Consider the following 20,158-nt stretch of genomic DNA (forward strand, 5'->3'; position numbering starts at 1 on the left):
CCTTGTCCATACAGTTCCTTGTGTATCATTACCTCATTATTACCAGTGTTGCTAGTCATAGACTTTCCTGAGCATCTCATCGGCCATCATTTCATGTTCCGTGATCACCCAGCTACCAGAGTACCCTATTACCATCTACATTGCTCTGGTAAGCCTACCATCTGGTGATCCCTGGGTAAAGACTCCTAGTGCCCGTGACATCCCCTCTGCGTCTGCACCCCCCCCCCCCCACCCACCAGTACAAGAGAGCTGTAGCAGGGTATTTTTTATGTAATCCCGTAGGTACAAGGCCTCTTCTACTAGGACTAGAACGTAAAAAGGTCAAAAGGGAGAAACTTCTATGTATTTGAACCCTAGTCAAAAACTGAAGAAAAGAACATACTTGAGTATACTAAAAAAATATTAGATTAAGAGATGCCACATCTCTCCGAGAGGGAGTATAATGATTTCCAATTCATCCTGAAGACATTAGGGGTTAGATTTACTAAGCTGCGGGTTTAAAAAAGTGGGGATGTTGCCTATAGCAACCAATCAGATTCTAGCTTTCATTTATTTAGTACTTTCTACAAAATGACAGCTAGAATCTGATTGGTTGCTATAGGCAACATCTCCACTTTGTCAAACCTGCAGCTTAGTAAATCTAGCCCCTGGTGTCAGCTCGTGGGTGACAGCATTAAGGTACTACTGTTGGAGACTTTACTGCAAATTGACAAGTTTGTGCAGGAGTTAAAGAGTGCCTGGGCTGGTCAAAGGTACCCTGAGTAGAAGGTAGGTGCACCATTACAGACATGCAAACAAACAGTAGTGCCCAGTTGTGTCCTTACACCACCAACGTAAGTGAGAAAGAAGTTACAAGCAGGTCTGCCCTTTCTTATCACCCCTTTACAGGTGATAAGAAAGGGTGCTGTATGCCGCTGCTGTGCGGCGGCACCGCCAAAAACGGCGTGGATTATGTATAAAGACACTCTCTGGCTTTCGTGTGCCTGCAGGAGACACATATAACAGGTAACAAGCTCCTAGCTCTCCACAGGGGATGGGTGGTATCATGCACCTTTCTCCCAATATTCTCAGGGTACACTGAGTTTTACACTTGTGTCTATGAAATTAAACCGAGATGGACTGTAAATCTTCTCAGTCTGTATCACTGATGCAAAGCCTCTATTCCTTTTACTGTTATATAAAAGCATGGATAATTTCTTAGTGCAGACAGGATAGCAATTTCCCTATTGCCCCTTCATCTACTCCCAGGGTTGGTTAAAGAATTTAAAGTGGCCCTGGAAAATGTTCTGGAAGTGGCCTCAACTGGTAGGTGTGGTCAATTTGTCAGTAGGCGGGATCAGATCAATAAGGGATGGCATCACGCATGTGCAGTGGAACTGAAAGCCCAGACAGATAGACTCAGAGTGCCCCCTAACCTTCCACACCAGACTAATAAGCGTTTTCATCTTTATTTTAAAATCCGGTTTCTTACCACCAATGTTTATGTCCTGTGTTTTCGCAACTCAGCTCCACTTGGGTTTTTAAATGAGTCACAGAAATCTTTGTCACTCATTTTGTTTTTATTAAAATCAGAACTTTACAGAGAAAATGGCATGAACGAGCGCTACTGAGGGTGAAGGCATGAGGGTGGCTGTCAAGCGACAGCCTGATGATGACTCATTGTCTTCAGCCTTCACCATGGGAATGCGATAAGATTACAACCTTACTACATTTTTCTTTCATGATTTCCTTTTGGGTTAAAGAACAAATATTCTCTTATATTTTAAAATTAATCTCAGTCCATGCCTCTCTCTGTCACAATTTTGCAGTCCTTAGTGCAGTACATTTATGGGGGGCACACATATGCAAAAAAAAATAGTGTGTGGCATTAGGGGATCTGAGAGAAACTGGGTCTTTTTAATGAAACAAGCATTTTTATTGACTTTCTAAATTCACATATAAAACAGCCATCATTCCATATGTCTAACACGATATTGTATTTTAGGAATAAGTGTGTGCAAAATATAATAAATAGGTGTACGGATTTTTAAAATATACATACAAGTTTAATTTGCAATTATTATAGTTAATCAACATTCCTTTTAACAGACTTAAGCTGTCATTCCTTATTATATATATATATATATATACCGGAAAAATAGCTTGCTATATTTTAAATAAATTAAAATGAAAATGGAGAATAAATGAAGCCCTCATTGTGTAATGTTTACAGAGCATGATTCTATTTTTTAATTTAAATGGCCCTCTATCATACATATTAATTTAAATGACATCTAACATGCACTTATTTGGTGCTGAAATATGGGGAAAATTCCAGGAATAAAATCTCCAGGGACAAAGCCCAACCCTGTGACTGTCTGGAGATAAGAGTCAGTGTCAGCCAAGTAGTGTGTTATATACTGAGGGTGAGAGCTGCATCCTAAGTCAGACCTGTTACATACATAGTATTACAGCTATGAGCCAGCACACAGTATGTTACCTGAACAAGTAAAGAGCCTGTAACGCACATGAACGCACATTGACGCACTCTACAGACGCACCTGGTGCTAATGACACAATCCAGCCGCACGGACAGGCGAAGAACGAGGGCGACGTTTACCATGGGCGCGGTGCAGTCTGGGAGGTGTAGTTCTGCGCTGATTGCCTGCAACGTCACATCTACGCGTATGGACTTCAACTCCCATGGACACTTGCGCGCAACCCGGAAAGTCCTCAGATGGCTGTTCCTCACTTCAAGTATCACCCTGAAGATGATGAATTACTGCTGAAGGTTTACAGTGTGAGCAGATGAGGTGTAACTGCGGCCAGGGGCACAGGAGCAGGTATGTCAGCATTTATATGTATATAGTATTATATGTGTCAGGGACACCCACATCTATATGTGTGTATAGTATTATATGTGTCAGGGACATCCACATCTATATGTGTGTATAGTATTATATGTGTCAGGGACACCCACATCTATATGTGTGCATAGTGTTATATGTGTCAGGGACATCCACATCTATATGTGTGTATAGTGTTATATGTGTCAGGGACATCCACATCTATATGTGTGTATAGTGTTATATGTGTCAGGGACACCCACATCTATATGTGTGTATAGTGTTATATGTGTCAGGGACATTCACATCTATATGTGTGTATAGTATTATATGTGTCAGGGACACCCACATCTATATGTGTGTATAGTATTATATGTGTCATGGACATCCACATCTATATGTGTGTATAGTGTTATATGTGTCAGGGACATCCACATCTATATGTGTATCTACTATATAAATGCCTAGTGGCGTGTGTGGAAAAAAATAAAAACAAAGCTGCAGCGCCACCTGCTGGGCAGAGTTATACACTGACCTATATATTTCTTGAAGGAGAAGTGACAGTTGGGAGTGGTTGGTGGTTGCCGGGGGTGACAGTGGGGAGTTTTTAACACCTTAAGTAGCTTGATGAAGGATGTGGCGATGAAGATGAAGGATGAGGTGATGGAGAAAAATGATGAGGTGGTGACGTGGACAAAACCACGTTAAAAAAGGGCGCTTGCGTCGGGAAGGAACGCTCTTCCCCTGAGGAGGCCTGGGCTAGGCCCAAATGCATGACAAGAACCTTTTTAACACCTTAAGTAGCTTGATTTAACTAGAATGCATGAGTATCATGCACGGGTTAACTTGTAGTGTTATATGTGTCAGGGACATCCACATCTATATGTGTGTGTATAGTGTTATATGTGTCAGGGACATCCCCATAGACACATCTAAAACCTGTCCCTGTCTTTAGGGACACTATATTGTACTAAGGTGTGGAATTCCCTTCTGCAGGCTTAGTATAAAGCACATCTACATTGTGATGTTATTTTGTTGTTTTCTATAATAAAGGGAGTTTATATTGGGGTCTTAGAATCCACATCTGGGACATAATGTGATATATTGTACCATGCACTGTAGTGGATGTAAATGTCTGTTATTCTCCAGAATCACACCGTGCAACCGTCCAGAATCCGGAGATGGTGGCTAATGGCGATGGGATGACTTAATTAATAACACAGTATCTAATGATTATCCTAAAAGTGCTTAACCAATTTTTGTTTAAAATATCCTCACATCTGATAGGACCTACACGTTTTATACATATTTGTAAATTTTTATTAATTGCTCTTTTATATTAAGCAGCTGGAATCTTAGGTATATTACTCTTAATAGTTAGCAGTATTGTTACTATCATCATAGAATTGTAAGGCGTCCTGCAATGCTGTCCGTAGGGGAAACAGGACATACATGAAGGGGGCAAATAAGGCAGACAGAATAAATGCAGACATGAAAACAAAGGGTTAGACATATTGGGGCACATTCAATTACAATTTGCGGCTGTGCGTATAAAGCGTCATTACGGTAGCGCAATTTCGCGGTAACCGGACCCGTGCGGCCGCAAATCGTAATTGAATATGCCTCATAACATACTAAGTAGGAGAAGGCATAGCTGAAGCGAGGAGCAAATGTGGAGATTGCTGGGAGAAAGCTGGGAGGGTGCATTAGTGGGAATAGTATTATCAGGGATAAAGTAATCTTTGAAAAAAAAGAGATGGGTTTTTAGAGAGCATCTGAAGATTTGAAGGTTGTGGGAAAGCCTGATTGGGCGTGGTAGGGGGATATCAATAAGTAGGGAGCAGCACGGGAGAGGTTGTGTAGGCACAAATGAGAGGTGTTTACCAGAGACGAGACAAGGCGCAGATCAGCGGTAGATCCAAGAGGGCAGTAGAGAGAGTATTTTGATATGAGATGTATGCAGGGGTATTGTTGTTGAGGTCTTTGTAGTCAAGGATCAATAATTTACAGCAGCATTTAGGATGGATTGAAGTGGGGATACATGGGTGTCGGGAATGCCACATATCAGTAGATTGCAGTAGTAAAGATGGGAGATAATATTTTTTGTAGCATGCTGTGTAAGAAATGGATAAATGTTTCTAAGGTGGAGTTGACAGGACTGGGAGAAAGTCTGGATGTGATCATGGCCAGATTAAGTGCTGCATGGGCATAGAGCTAAAAGTTATGTAGGGTCTATTGTGAAAAGCAGCATGCTGCGGAAGGAGTGGAGCCAGTATCAGGGAGGGCATGGGTAGCTCCTCCCATATCTGGCGCAGGGGCCACGGCGTTCTAAGCCTCAGAATGCTGTGCACAGAAGCTGGCATTCTAGGGCTCCAATATTAAATACTGCTGAAGGAAGCAGGAAGTACTGAATAGTATGGAACAGAGGTGTGCAGCAAGGTTAGTGAGATAATAGAAAGGTGAGTTGTCCCTCCTCAGAAACATTGTGGCCCCTTAAGAAAATATCCATGGGGCCCACAAATTTCTTCTTACTCCCATGGGAACAGCACTCTATTTATAGAATTTTTAAAGTATTTTAATCTCGGTAGAATGAAGGACATTTTAATGACAAATGTACTAAATACAAGCACCTTTTGCAAAAGCTTCTAAACATAACAGATACCACTGGACTACATAATGCCAACAATGCTTTGTGGATATATTTTCTAATCAGAACTTAACATTTATTTCATCAATTAGGTACATAAGCTATGGCTGAACGACACCATAAGAATCCATTGCATAGGAGTATTCCAGCAAAGTCTGAGTATGCCGACTACCTGTCTTCGATCTCTCTTCCGTCCGGCCAAGGTGACATTAAAACCAGTGTGAAACCGGAGATACTGTCTGAAGACAAAACTAGAATCTCACTGCGGAATAAAGGAAACAGAATTAAACAACTCTTAGGAAAAGACATTGGGATACAAAGCAGCAAGTTTCAAGCTGATCAGCTAGATATGTACTGTGATATTGAGAACATGTTGGGACAGAAGATGAGTGTCCACAAACTTCAGCAAACAAGGGCCAGGATTAACAGAAAGCTACATGTGTGTCTTGAATGTGGAAAAGGCTTCAGTGGCAAATCAAGCTATACAGTCCACCAGAGGATGCACACTGGTGAGAAACCTTTCATATGCACCGAGTGTGGGAAGAGCTTTACCACTGGATCTAACCTCACGACGCACAAACGGGTGCACACCGGAGATAAACCATACAAATGTACAGTCTGTGGCAAGAGCTTCAGCCAGAGCTCGAAACTGGTCAAACACCAGAGAATTCACACAGGGGAGAAACCATATCCCTGTTCTTATTGTGGGAAACGTTTTAATCTGAGTTCAAACCTCACCGTACATTGCAGAACACACACGGGCGAGAAGCCGTATGTCTGTGGGGAGTGTGGGAAGTGTTTTAGTCAAAGTTCTGTTCTCATCGTTCACCGGAGGATTCATACAAGAAGAAAAAAGAAAACAGACATGTGCATTGAAAAGTTAGAGGATTGCTTGCAAAATGGCAAAAGTAGACAACTTAGAACCACAGATGGTAAAGAAGAATGTGCTCCGTGTTTTGGTAATTGTAGTACTCTCAGTTCTGTTAATGTTAGTGCTCCCTTTTTGTTTAATCATAGTACTCCCCGTTCTGGCATTGACATGGATCCCTGTTCTAGTGAAGACATTGCTAAAACTATGCATCCAGCAGACGGAGAACACGCTTACAATGATGGTAAGAATACAACCGGTTTTGGACGTGAGGAAAGAACAAAGGGTGATAATGGGAAAAGAACACCATACATATGTTGTGACTGTGGAAAAAGCTTTCCAGGCGTATCAAGGTATGTTATACATCAAAGAACTCACACTGGGGAGAAACCATTTGTTTGCTGTGATTGTGGGAAGTCTTTTATAACTAGATCAAACCTTATTACCCATCAAAGAAGTCACACCGGTGAAAAACCGTACATGTGCTCAGTGTGTGGAAGAAGCTTTAGTCAAAGCTCCAAGCTGGTGAAACACAACCGGATACACACAGGAGAGAAACCATATCCGTGTCTGGACTGCGGAAAAAGCTTCAGCTTGAGTTCTAATCTCGCCGTTCACCAGAGAATACACACAGGAGAGAAGCCATACAAATGCCATGAATGCGGCAAATGCTTTAACCAGAGGTCAGTACTGATCACCCACAAAAGGATACATTCTGGGGAAACTCCTTACTTTTGTTGTGACTGCGGCTTGAGATTCAGAGATCGGACAGCACTCAATAAACATCAAAGAACGCACACCTAATGCTGATCACCTATGGAGTACACACTGTATTCTTGCTGAATGTTGGATGAACTATGACTGCAAGAAAATACAGCAAGTAGCATAGTAAAGATAGATCCCTGATTTGTATATACATTTTTATGTACTATTCAATCAGAACTTTTATTGACAGATGCTGCTTGACCTTATTTGAAAGAATGGGCACAATAATCAGGAGATACTTAAAGAACTATTAAGCCTAAAATAAAAGTTGGCTTATATAATGTAGCTACTGGCATTTTCTTAACCCAAGGGAGTAGTCTGCTATAGTCCTTTTTCTGTGCAGTATCCACAAAATTCATACCTTGTTTTTTTCTGAAGAATCTATTTTCAGAAATACCATTAGTGTCTTTATAACACCTTTTAGATTGTTGGAAAGTGAACTGTAAACATGTGTTTTTTTTTCTTGCTAATCTCAACAAAGGAATACTTTCCAAAACTGCAAAATCAGGATTATACACACAAACCGTTTGAAAAAGTGTGGCGTAGCAAACAAAATAAAAGATTACCTATCTTGCATGTAATGCATAAAATGTGTCGGGATTATATGGGTAGACACAAAGGCACACTATTTAAGAGGCAAGAGAACCTAGTGCATCAAATGTGTGATCAACTACATATATAACTCAAGACTGGAACGCACTGTAGTTTCCAGAAGAGGGCGCAATAGCGGAACAATAACATTTGTCAGGGATTGACATGTCTGAGTAGGTATATGGTACCACATTTATAGTTTGGTAGTATGCACATTTGTATGTCTTGGCACTTTAATATTCTGCAGTGTAATGGGTATATTATATGTGTTTAAAAGATGAGACTCCCATCTTTCAAAGGTTCCCCATTTGCTCTAAGAATTAGTATGAGGGAATTTGTTCTCTAAAATTAGAGTCCAGAGATGGAGGCGACTCTATTTCCTGTAGTATAATGGGGGCTGGTTGGACCATCTGCAAGTGAGGACGTCGCTGCCCCTTCCCTTGATGCAGCAAAAAGAATAAACTTACCGGTCTGAGTGGGACAAGGGTTATATCTACAGGGTGAGTACTACTCATCCTTAGCAGTGTATGGGTTAAAGTGGATAAAACATCACATAGGTCTGTGTTTTCAGCAAAGAATTGCAGATCATCTCTTGTATAAGGTAGGGGAGAGAAGAAGCATTATATGACATGAAATTATATAAAAGGATAATAATAAAATTCTGGAAGCAAGTATTTTTAATCATGTGAATATCATCACAATACTTTGGGCCTGAGTCATTAAGGAAAGTAAAGCAAAAAAAAAAAAAGAAACTTTACCTGGGCAAAACCATGTTGCATTGTGGGGCGGGGGGGCGGGGGGGCGGGTAAATTTAAATGTCATAGTTCATCTTTACATTTCAGTGTAAAAAATAAAGCTATCAAGTATTTTCGTGCTACCTGAAACAACAGCCAGTATTTAACTTATGTGCAAAATAATAAAGTAATTTGCACCCCTTGTATTGTAACAGTTTTTGCCTTACTTTTCTTAATGACTCAGTCTCTTTGCAGTCTCGACGCAGCCATCGCCAATCCCTCCTGGAAGTCCACACAGCACTTATTTGTGCTGGTGGCCTTGACTTGTTTACCAACTGTTAATTATTCCAAACTAAGCTAGTTCACATGCCAAGATAAATGTAAAACAAAAAAAAAATACATTTTAAGAATATTATTTCAAAATGTACAAAGGAGAGATCACTTAAATATTGGGCATCCCAGTTAAAGAAGAATTGCACTCAATTAAATGTGGGTATTAATAATCTATTTTAGGTGGTCCAGTTAATGTGTCAGCTTGGCTTGCATCAGTTTATTACAGGAAAGATTCCTGGGATGGGGCTACAGAACCGAAACACTTTGGTCCTACAGCCAGTGATGAGCAGAGTTAATTCATTATCTCCACACATGTAAGAACTTTACATGTAATAACTGTTCTACTATTGAGCAGATCCAAATTATGTGGAACATAATTTGGATCGATCGGAGCTCTTCTTGGATCCCTAGAGCACGGGGTAGCTTGGGATAAAATTAGCTATTTGTGCTGGTAGAAGATACCATTAGAACAACTTTTTGTACTTTGACTCTACAGTCAGAACGGTAAGCAGGTATCAGCTTTCTGCCAGATATCTCCCCAGTCCTCCAATTGTGACCCAAAGCCAGTGCCCCATTTGATTACATAAGGAAGGATGGTGTGCAACAACATGGAATTTAAATAGTCAATCTTTGAAATGATTCTTGGGTGGGTTGGGGGGGGTCCAAGCATATGTTCTCAATGGCTGTTCTGGACATAACTTTGTGCACCAGATACCTTGAAATTTTACGTTTTATGGGCTATCTAAATATTTATCCACAGTGAACCTTGTACTGTGAATATCATTTTGCACCAGTTTCAAATTTGTTCAAAGTATAAGGCCCTGAGAGCACCACCAGGTACAGGAAGATGGAGGCTCTGAGCAAGATAGAAATATAGGGTTTTCTTTAACAAAGATAAGAGGGGCAGAATGAACTTACCCAGAGATTGTGTTAAAGCATATACAGATGTGTCTGTTCAAAACCCTGGAACTCCTCCAGAATGTTGTTGATTCTTGAGACTGATCATCTGCCCATGGAAAAAGACATAAGAGGGTGACCAGCAACATGATTTCAGGCTCTAAAGCAGTTTCCATAATTAATTACTTAGAGCTTTACTATGTGCAGGTCTGCTATAAATTGTCCTAGTGCAGGCTAAGTAAAATGGAAGCCCTTGGTGAATCTGTGTTTATGAGCAGGAGCCTCTACAACAAAACAAGATGTTCACTTTTCAACAACATGTCTGTCTTATTTCACACACCAACTGGACTTGGTCACGAACATCTTTTAGCCCCTTTGTTCCCCAGACCTCCAGGTTGCAGGAGAGGCAAAGACATGAACCCTGTACCTTAAAAAGGAGAACAGCTTTGACAAAATTGAAAGAGGCACCTGGGAACAAGCTGCAGCTCAACCAACCAACAGTGCCGTCTGTTTAGGGCTATGCTACAGCAAAATCATCCCATCTTGCGTTTTTTGCCACAGCCTTCATCAAATCTGTTCAGGGTAAAGGTCTGAATAAATAGAGAGGTTACTGCAGAGACTCTAAAATCAAATATTCTCCCTTCTAGTCTCTCTTTGGTAATCTCTTGTTGTCAGTTTTAGGCTGTATAATGTTGGGTCTCATCAGTTTCAAAAGAACTGCAGTTACCACAAAAATAATCCCCAAGAAGGAGCTGTGGGTATTATAAGTGATAATGGATGTTAAAACTGCAACTCCAAAGCAAAATACTTAAGAAAAAAAATATATATCCTGGTGATAGACAGAGACCTTGTGACTATTGTGTGCAAGGTATGTGATCAGTTCTTGTGTATCTGTAAAATAAGTTACAAGATTAGGTGAACAAATAAGTGGGGAATGAGGATTGAACAGGAAAACGGTTGTCTGTTACATTTTGGTTAAAAATAAAATGCTGAACCATCAATGAATTCTTGAAAAAGTTTTGCTTAAACAAATTGCACACTGCTGTAAAGGAAAGCATACAAGTCTTCACTCCCTTTATCTATGGATAGAAGAAAAAAACAAAACAAAACATAGAAAACAGACAATTATGCACCATCAAGTGGTCTTTGCTGTCAGGAATTTTAGCATGAACACAACGGCGAAAAATATAAATGGAACAAGGTGGTTTATTTAGGCACAGAATATACAAATAGAATAGAGATGTAGCAACTGAAAAAGACAGATAAACACAAGTACTGGATCGCCAGACAGAGCTGAGGACTACCAGGCAGGTGAGGTGATCTGCAGGCCCAGAGAGACTAGATATCCAGGTTAAGCTGGGAAGTTTGTGAGAGAGATGAACTGCAGGCACAGAAGCACATGGTAAGCTTTGAAGCTGGAACACAGGTGGTCTAACAGTCTTCAAGCACAGCAGCACACATCTGAATAGGCAGAGAGACTCAGGAGAACCAGACAAAAGAGGGCCAAACAAGCCAGGGGTCAGCAGACAGAAGGTCCACAATGATGTCAGGGAGGAAGCAGGAGCAAAGTCAAATCAAAACCAGGGTCTGCAACATAAGATAATAAGAAAAACAGAAGGTCAAGCAGGAGCAACTATCAGATAATAAAAACACAGGCATAACACTGAAGACCCAGCAGCATCAAAGACCATTGTTGAACTGCCTCACATTATTGGGAAAGGCAGTCTTTTAAAGGCCAGAGACAGGTGAGCATGATCAGGATCCAACGATTGGAGCTTAACCCTTTGTAGGCAGGACCAGGGGAAGGCACAGCAGCATCTAAGGAGGATATGCAGAACTGCAGCCAGAGGCAGATAATGACATTTGCAATATATAGGGGCTTGGAACTACAGTATACCGTGATTGGGATACAGAAGTAATCTATCTTATACAGCAACACACACAGTGTCTCGGCCCAAAAAAATTCACTTAGTCACACTTGCAAAAGAACTAAGTGACCTAGATGAAATCCCAGCACAGTATAACAAGTTAAATTACTACCAAAAATCACTTCAGATTGATAGTCAAAAAATTAAAATTTTACTAATATAAGTTTAAAAGGTAGGCGATTATATCTCCCTGCCTATACATATAAGATAATGGAAAAGCATTTTATTTACTCTTGAATTATTAATACTTGAAAAACTTCTTTTTTTCCCCCCTCTTAACTTATACATTCATTGTCAGACAGAGCCTAGATTTTTCTAAGACTTTTATAGTGTACAATATTTGTTAAGGAGAGATTTTGCAGAATCAATCCCACGCAGCAGCAGCCCCTCCTTGTAAAGCACTGAAAGTTTCACACACAAAAAGAGGGGTACATTCTGCATACACTGCCTAGCTTTTTTTCCCCATATACATTCACCTGCGGTACATAATAGGGTGGTGTTTACTGTCTACAATCCCGGATGATATGACTTTCATTCATTAAACTGTTTACTTAAAACATTTTGTTTCCAATCCACAATTTCAACATCAAAGATATCTGTTGTAGCGAGACCAGCCCTGACAATGGCTCACACTAACCAGATTGGTCTCATCATCAGTGGGCCAATTGGGATCACAGTCCATCCACAAATTCTTAAATGCCAGAAGAGGCAGCGGGGTTGGCAGAAGACTATGTTGCTAGTCAGGTAGCTGCGGGACGTGGGATCAAACCGAATCCAGCGGGATCAGTGTGAGCGGGAGTCCCCTTTAACCAAAATAACCCTGCACCAAATCCAAGGGAGGAACCAGCTAAACCCAGTCCATAGAATCCCAAGAGAGCTATCGGTTCAATATGCTGGGACATTTTCAGAGGGAATGTTTGCGGTCTAGAAGCCTATACCCAGAAGCAAGAAATGCAGCAGTGGCAAGTGTGCATTTGAGGACCCTGATATTTGCATTGAGCCCGAACACCCCTATCCTGATGTGCCAGAGGCAAGGGAAGGGGTGTATGTGATGAACTTAAATCGATTACTAACCCTAACCTGATATCTAACCCTAACACTTATGTAAATAAGTTAAGCAGCGTAACCCAGCATTGCCGCATTAAAATCATGAATAGAACGGGTGAATGTAAGAAAACACTGTCCGATACTTGAGCTGTCATTATTATGGTAAGTATATGTTTATTTATTTACGGGCATGCCAGTATCAGACATGTCATGTTGTTACACTGTGTTATCAGTACCAATAAGATGACTACCACCGCCAAACAGAGGTAGACCCTTGTTGGATTTAATTGGGGAAGTGGGTAGAAACTGTAACCATGGAAAACAGCTAGAGGAGGGGAAGAGGCAGGAAATGAAGAAGGTGCTGGAGAAAGAACAGGCCCAATTCACCTGAAAGCCTGGGCGAACCTACTTGGCCACCTACCATGTAGACACGGGAGAGATAAATCGCATAAGGCAAGTTTCATACCTCATGACCCTGCAGTACTGGCCTAAGTGAGAACAGAAATAGAGGAAATGCTGACACTAGAGGTAATTTATAGTGTGCGTGCACATTTTGATAAAGGAATCATTCCCTTCTTGCCTCCTTACCTGTGTGATCCGTGAATCTAAAGGACTGGGTACCTAGAGAACTACGGTTCCAACCCCAGTGTCTTCACACCTGTTATATGGAAGGATAATTTGTCAGAATTCTGCTGATGCCAGGTACTTACCAACAATTAAACCATGCTTCCTATACTTCACAACTCAGTGCTAGTCAAAATATTTAGACCTTCTCTTTGGGTCCTGTAAACCACACTAATACAGAGAAAACAAGTTACCCATGACTTAGCAAGACTTTGTCACCACGTCTGGTGAAAGGGACACAACACAAAACCAGGAAGAATAAATAAAATATAACCATTGAAGTTTTTAGAATAGCAAAATCAATAACCAATAAGTGCAATAATGGGGTGTGGTACGCATATGCAATGCTTACCACACCGACAACAATGTCATCGACATGAGGATACCGATGACGAGGATTCCGATGGTGAGTAGATAACTACATACCTTAATGTAGATCTTGACTAGATCTTGTAGATCATTTTCGCTAAAACTTAGAGCCGGCATTTAAAACTTGTGATGTAAGCGAAGTCGGCATGTGTGAAGCACTTCATTCCTCCTGATGACAGTGCCATTGCCGGTTTTAAGACGAAAAATGGCTGGACCCGGCACCACAAAACCTTACAGAAGCGCCAGCAAATAGTAAAAATGCATAGCTGTGATGTTCCTCAGATGTGCTTGATAAATCAGCCGGAAACACCAACTGTTTCAAAGAAGGAGTCTGAAAATATGATAATGAAATAGAGTCAAATTTACTAACTCTCGTGTACACGGACCAATCTGGTCTAAGACGAATCAGAAGGTATCAATAATACATTTTTTCATATGTTTTATAAGCAATAATCTTGGCACCCTTATGCAGAGGGGCTGTCAGGATTCAAACCCAGGGCTTCTGCCTCCGTGGACTGCTGCTCTGCTGAGTGAGCTATTCTGGCTGCTGGACAATTCCTTGTCTTTATTCAGTGTCCTGGATCAGTTCGAGTGATCTACTGATCTTCCAGCATGCCTTAGCTCCACCCCTTGACTTCCTATAAAAACCTGGCCAGTTCCTGTCTCCAGTGCCTGATTATTGTGCTCTGTGCCTGTGATCTAGCTCCTGCTCCTGTTACTGTTCTTGTCTACCTGCATATACTACATGTGTACTGACCTCTGCTTGCCCTCCACTACGCTTCTGCCTCAACCTTTGGACCGCTACGCCTCTCTGTGTACCGAACCCAGCTTGTTTGACCTTTCTTCCATCTCATCTCCTGTTAGCCACCCTTCCTCCCTGCCACTGGGCTCCTATCCAGTCTCCGGACCGTGACTGGGGCATTTAGCTTGGCATTTACACTGATTGGATAACTATTAATTGCGTGCACCTCTAACTTATGAATGTGGCTCCTTAACCACAATGGGCCTGAGTCATCAGGGAAAGTAAAGCAAACAAAAAGGAGTAACTTTGCTCTTCGACAAATCATGTTAGAATGCAAGGGGTGCAAATTAGTTTATTATTTTGCATGTAAGGATAATACTGGCTGTTTTTTTGTGTAGCACATGGACACTTGTGTCACGAGCCGCGGCAGCTCCGGGCACCGCCGCGGCTCGCTCTCCTCCGTGGCCCAGCATCTCGGCCATCGTTATGACCACCAGGACGTCACTTCCGGCTTGTCCTGGTCATTACCAAGGCAACGGTGGGGACGCTCTTGCTGTGTAGTGCTGCGTCCCGGGAAGCTGGGCGCGCGCGTAAATTAAAGATTAGCCAGGTGGCTAATTACATGACCCTGTTCCTCTGTCAGTTTTCATTGGTCAGTGCTGGTATATAAGGCAGGGAGGGGCATTCCTCCCCTGTCGGTTATAGTCCCTGCTACCCTGCATACTACCCTGTTGTATTTTGCTCCTTTCTTGCTATTTCCTTCTTGATTACCGTTGCTGACCCTTACCTGGATATTGACTTTGTGGATTGCCTGTGACCCTTGACCTTTTACCTGGATTCTGACTCTCCGTATTTGCCTGTGACCCTGACCCCTTAGCCTGGACCTCAACACTGCCGTTCTGCCTGTGACCTTTAAACTTCTGGCCTGGATCTAGACGCTGCAGTTTGCCGACTACCAAATATACCTTGCCGGGATTTTCACTCCACCTCTGTGTTAACACCTGCGCTACATTCTCAGTTATCAGCTCCTACTACTAGAGTACACGTACACTTGTAATTAGTTCATATAAAAATAGTTGCAACACATAGTTACTTGTAATGAAATTTAGCAGAGTTTATAGTTAAAATATTATATTATTATCTACTCTTTAGTGAGATCTAAGGTTCAGGTCTCAGGAAACATATCATGTCTGGTATCATTTTAATCCCCTATTTATCTGCAAACGTCCGGTTCAATCGCCTAAAGGATCGCACCTTGTGTATGCTAGATATGGATTATAGGGAATAAATGATCATGAATAGTATTGTGTGTGTAATGTAGATAGACCAGTTTTCGGCGGGAAGATTAGTATGCATCTCCTGGAGAGCTGACCCCCACCCTTTGAGGGCAATGTTTGAACTGGCCAATGACCTGCATTACACTGGACCTACCTGAAGCCTGAACCTATGGAAACATGCCAAATCATCTGTATTGTTTTCACTGTATCACTGGCTGTATATAAGCAAGGGTTCTGGGACCAGCAGACAGTCTCTTTGACCACAGACTTCAGGACTGAATGACTGTATGCTCTAACCAGAGCGACCTGCGTATGTAACGGCTGTACTTATTTTATTTGAATTGTTACTCTGCTGCTTTTTGCTATTAAATTGCATTGTGCTTTGGAACCACATCACTGGAAGTGGACAATCGTTATTGGATAGCAACTAGACGTACATAACACTTCCCTCCTGCCAGAATAATCACCTCCCCTCAAATATCCCTCACTGTTAATAACACCACAATTTCCTCAGTCTTACATGTCCACTGCCTTGGTGTCACACTTGACTCCGCCCTCTGCTTTATTCATAACATCCAGACTCACTTCCAGTTATGTCTTTTCCATCTTAAAAACATTGCTAGAATACACCCTTTTCCCACTCAACATTCTAGCAAAACTCTTATCCATTCTCTCATCATCTCCCATCCTGACTACAGTACTGCAACCTCCTGCTATCTGGCATTCCCATCACCCATATGTCCACACTTCAATCCATCCTAAATGCTGCTGACTAATCTTCCACTCCAAATCTGCTGCACCACTTTTCACATCTCTACACTGGCTCCCTATGTCCTCCAGGATCCAATTCAAATTACTCTTCCTTACCTATAAAACCCTCAGCAACACCACCCCTCATACATCTCAAATCTTTTATCAAACTACTCACCCTCCCACCCTCTTAGCTCTACCTCTGACCAGCACCTTGTCTTGTCTCTGGTAACCACCTCTCACTTGCGCCTACAAGACTTCTTCCGTGCTGCTCCCCACTTATGGAATTCCCTACCACTCCCATTCAGGCTTTCCCACAGCCATCAAATCTTTAGATGTTCTCCAAAAAAAACCATCTTTTTTTTAAAGCTTACCTTATCCCTGATGATACTATTCACACTACAACTGTCCCAATCTCCACTCTAAGCCACACTTGCTCCTTTTGTTTCAGCTGTGCCCTCTTTCACTTAGAATGTAAGTTCTCTATTTTGACGTGTGTATTTGCAGGGTTTGGACATTACCGCTTTAAATTCTAATTTCTCTAGGTCGCTCTGTTCATTGACGTGTAAATGAAGTTCCGGCTATCAGTGTATTTGGATCAGTACTTGTCAGCATGCCACTGCCTTTGGTAACATTAGGTGTCGCTTTGCATGTAAATCTTGAATATATCCCTGTGTCAAAGTCCTCGTTTTTTTTGTAGAATTCTTCGGTATCAGTGTTTTCACATTAGTGAAACCGTACCCAACCCAGAGATTCCAGGATGAATACATCGCTCTTATCATTCTCATCTAACAATATTGGTGTTGCTTCATTTCCCCTACCTATATGATTTTTGCAAGCAAAGTGCCTTTTCCTACAAAGGTCCCTTACAAATCTATTAAGATCTACAAACAGCTGAAAGACATCTGGTTTATTTGTTGGAAAAAGTGTAAGGTTATTCAAGAGTGCAATGTCATGCAGGTTTAATACCTTCTTTGAAAGGTTAAATGTACATTTTTTACTTGTTCATATCTTTGATTTTGTACAGGACTTCCTCCAATGTCCTCGACATCCTCTAGTTCTAGGTCCCTTTTCTTTTTGGTGACTTTTGAGCTAGACAATAAAACTGATTTATATCTTATTCTGGATGTGGTCAATACCCTAACAAAATGCTGTCTCAAATTTGTTTGTATCTTTGCTTTGCTCCTTCGTGTTCAAATTCTGTGTTCAGTATTAACATTTTTACTAAGAGACCCTATTCCATTTTTTTTGTTCCTTTAAGATACAAATCTACTCAGGTGGTTATAATTTTTTGGCTTATCATTACCATCTGTATTTACAAAATTGATTGTTTTCTCTATATTTGAGTGATGTCATAATATCGTTTGAAATAGCTGTTCAATACACACAGAAAACAATAGTAAAAAACACCAACCCCAGGCAGGTTATAATTAGGCTCCTATTCAACCGAAATAGGAATATAAATTTTGATTAGAGGTTTTGTGGATTATTATCAATTAGTATAAACAGAATGTGTTTTTATAAATGTTTATCATAAATACATATATAAAATATTAAACCATAGTGTCATTAAAACAAAAATAAGATCTGTAATAAGACAGCTGGTTGTAATTGTGGTTTTCCTGTGCAGTAATCCTACAAATTTAACCAAAAGCATCTAAAGATGTGCATCAGTTCTATCAAACAGACCTACTTAAAAAGCTGTACAAATATCAAGAAAATGGCCATATTTTACTGAGAGTGTCAACCAATTGCTCTAGTACTGGGATGGAATGTTGTTATTTTTTGAATTTGGGCTGGACACATGTTAGCCCATAGGGACAGCATTATTCTCTAGCTTGGAGATTAGGACACATCCTTTCATCTCACTACATACAACCAGGATCTCCTGTGAGATGAGGGAAAAATTCAATCTAGACATCTCTCATGATGGCATCTTGCTTCAGTAATAACATTGGGGGTCCTGTTGGGATTGGCATCATGGGTGGCAATCATGAATACAAACTCAGTTAGTCATTCTACATACAACCTATTGAGATTGTCATCGTAAGAGGACTTTAGTTTATTGGCTCGTGTGTGCGCTACTACAACTTTTACTGAATAGAATACTTTATATTTTGGTGACTATTTCCATGTTATTCAGACATGTATTTATATAATTGGTCAAAACTGCTTATTTTCATGCCCCATATATTTTACACAACTCTGCTGTTGTTAGGAACCCCCACAGCCAGCAACACAAAACCCCGGAGTCTGCTCAGAAGTCAGGTTTTCACTGGAGCCCCTAGTGGTGGGGACAGACTTGGCCGCAGACAGCTGAGGGTCGTGAATTGTGCGGGGACTGGGGAGAACCCAGCGATAGCAGATGAGAGGAATAGCAGAGTGAGGTCAGGCAAGGGTCAAGGCTGGCAGCAAAATTGTTTTCCTACATGTTCTATGAATCCCTTTGAAGAGGGGGGAATGTATAAGAATACAGAGACATCATTTCCTAATAAGGGGAAGTTTAAAGGAATATCCATTTGAGTGAAGAAAAAGAGAGCGCCAATGTATGTTACATTTTTTATATATACATATTACAACTATACCACATTACACAATGCCTAGAGTCTCCTGATATATAGAGTTTCTGCTTTTGTAAAAGTTCTGATTTTTTTATGATTTATAAATAGGGAAAATATTTACAATAAACATTCCATGATAACCTAAACTTTGTATACTTAAGAAAACTACATACAGGTTAATATGATTATAATGTGCTAAATTGTTTGCTTGATGAAAAAAAAATGGCATGTTAGCAAAAAAAGCCTAATATCTATGATCAGTGCTAAAAGTTTCCTACCTTGTGCTATAATTGACATGTAAGGCATATTGTATTGATTTTTGACCCTATAATTTTGTAATGCAATACAAATATTTAAAATATTTCCCTCAAATTCCTTGATAAATACAATGTTTGCCTTTTCCTTTAAATTTAAAATTTTGCAGAACAGTCCCAATTGCCAACGGACATAAACACTGTGACCAGTGATTTGGCCTTCAAAATTGGAGTTGGGCTGCTTGAGAGATGTTTTCATACTTTGCTTCTGTGTATAATTAAAACAAATGAAATATCTAACATAAATAATAATTATTAAGGAGAGCTTGAGTGGATCGTAATGCTGTTTGTCATAGATTGCGCATAACTCTTGCTGCCAAGAGTCTTATCAACCTAACCACATAGGAGAAATGGGGTGTCTACTGTGAACGCACAGACCCCTCCTAAAACTGGATGGGGGATACATCTCTGTTCTGTGGACACAGGCATTGAGCAGCAGCAGGTTATAAGCCATCTGTGAATTGTGGAGATGCTCCCTACACAATATACGTCACCCCTGTCATAATACCCAATACACACTACACCGAAGTAAAATTATCAATGAACGGCCAGCCCTCACCCGCCAAAAGCACTCAAACTTCAATACATCTAGAATAAAAGTAAAATATACCACACCACGCCACGCCACCTTAAAGCCCCCAGCCACCCACTCTCCACTCCACTAATCAAACTCCAATATTCATAATAAACATAAAGCGATCCCCCCCCCCTCCCCCGCCCGCCCGCCCGCCCGCACTCCCGCTCTTTTTTTCCAGAATACCTCTCAGTATAAAAACACAAGCACACAAAGATGACACATCCCTGACGAAGTCTAAGGACGAAACGCATTGGACCCCCACACACTACAAGAAACGACTACTTGAACAGCCACCTCTACCCTGGAAAT

General features: G+C 40.9%; 1 protein-coding gene across 1 annotated transcript; it reads left to right on the top strand.

Annotated features, from left to right (window-relative positions):
- Positions 1–2,707: 2,707 nt before the first annotated feature.
- LOC142142588 (uncharacterized) lies at positions 2,708–7,406 on the top strand. The gene is made up of 2 exons (XM_075200467.1): positions 2,708–2,822; positions 5,565–7,406. Exon 2 carries the CDS (start codon positions 5,576–5,578, stop codon positions 7,142–7,144), a length of 1,569 nt encoding a protein of 522 aa, XP_075056568.1. The 5' UTR covers positions 2,708–2,822; positions 5,565–5,575; the 3' UTR covers positions 7,145–7,406.
- Positions 7,407–20,158: the final 12,752 nt, after the last annotated feature.

The sequence above is a fragment of the Mixophyes fleayi genome, chromosome 3 (assembly GCF_038048845.1).
Source record: "Mixophyes fleayi isolate aMixFle1 chromosome 3, aMixFle1.hap1, whole genome shotgun sequence".
Taxonomy (NCBI): domain Eukaryota; kingdom Metazoa; phylum Chordata; class Amphibia; order Anura; family Limnodynastidae; genus Mixophyes; species Mixophyes fleayi.

Coding starts and splice junctions, on each gene's coding strand:
- LOC142142588 (XM_075200467.1), top strand. CDS start 5,576: ATGGCTGAACGACACCATAAGAATCCATTGCATAGGAGTATTCCAGCA.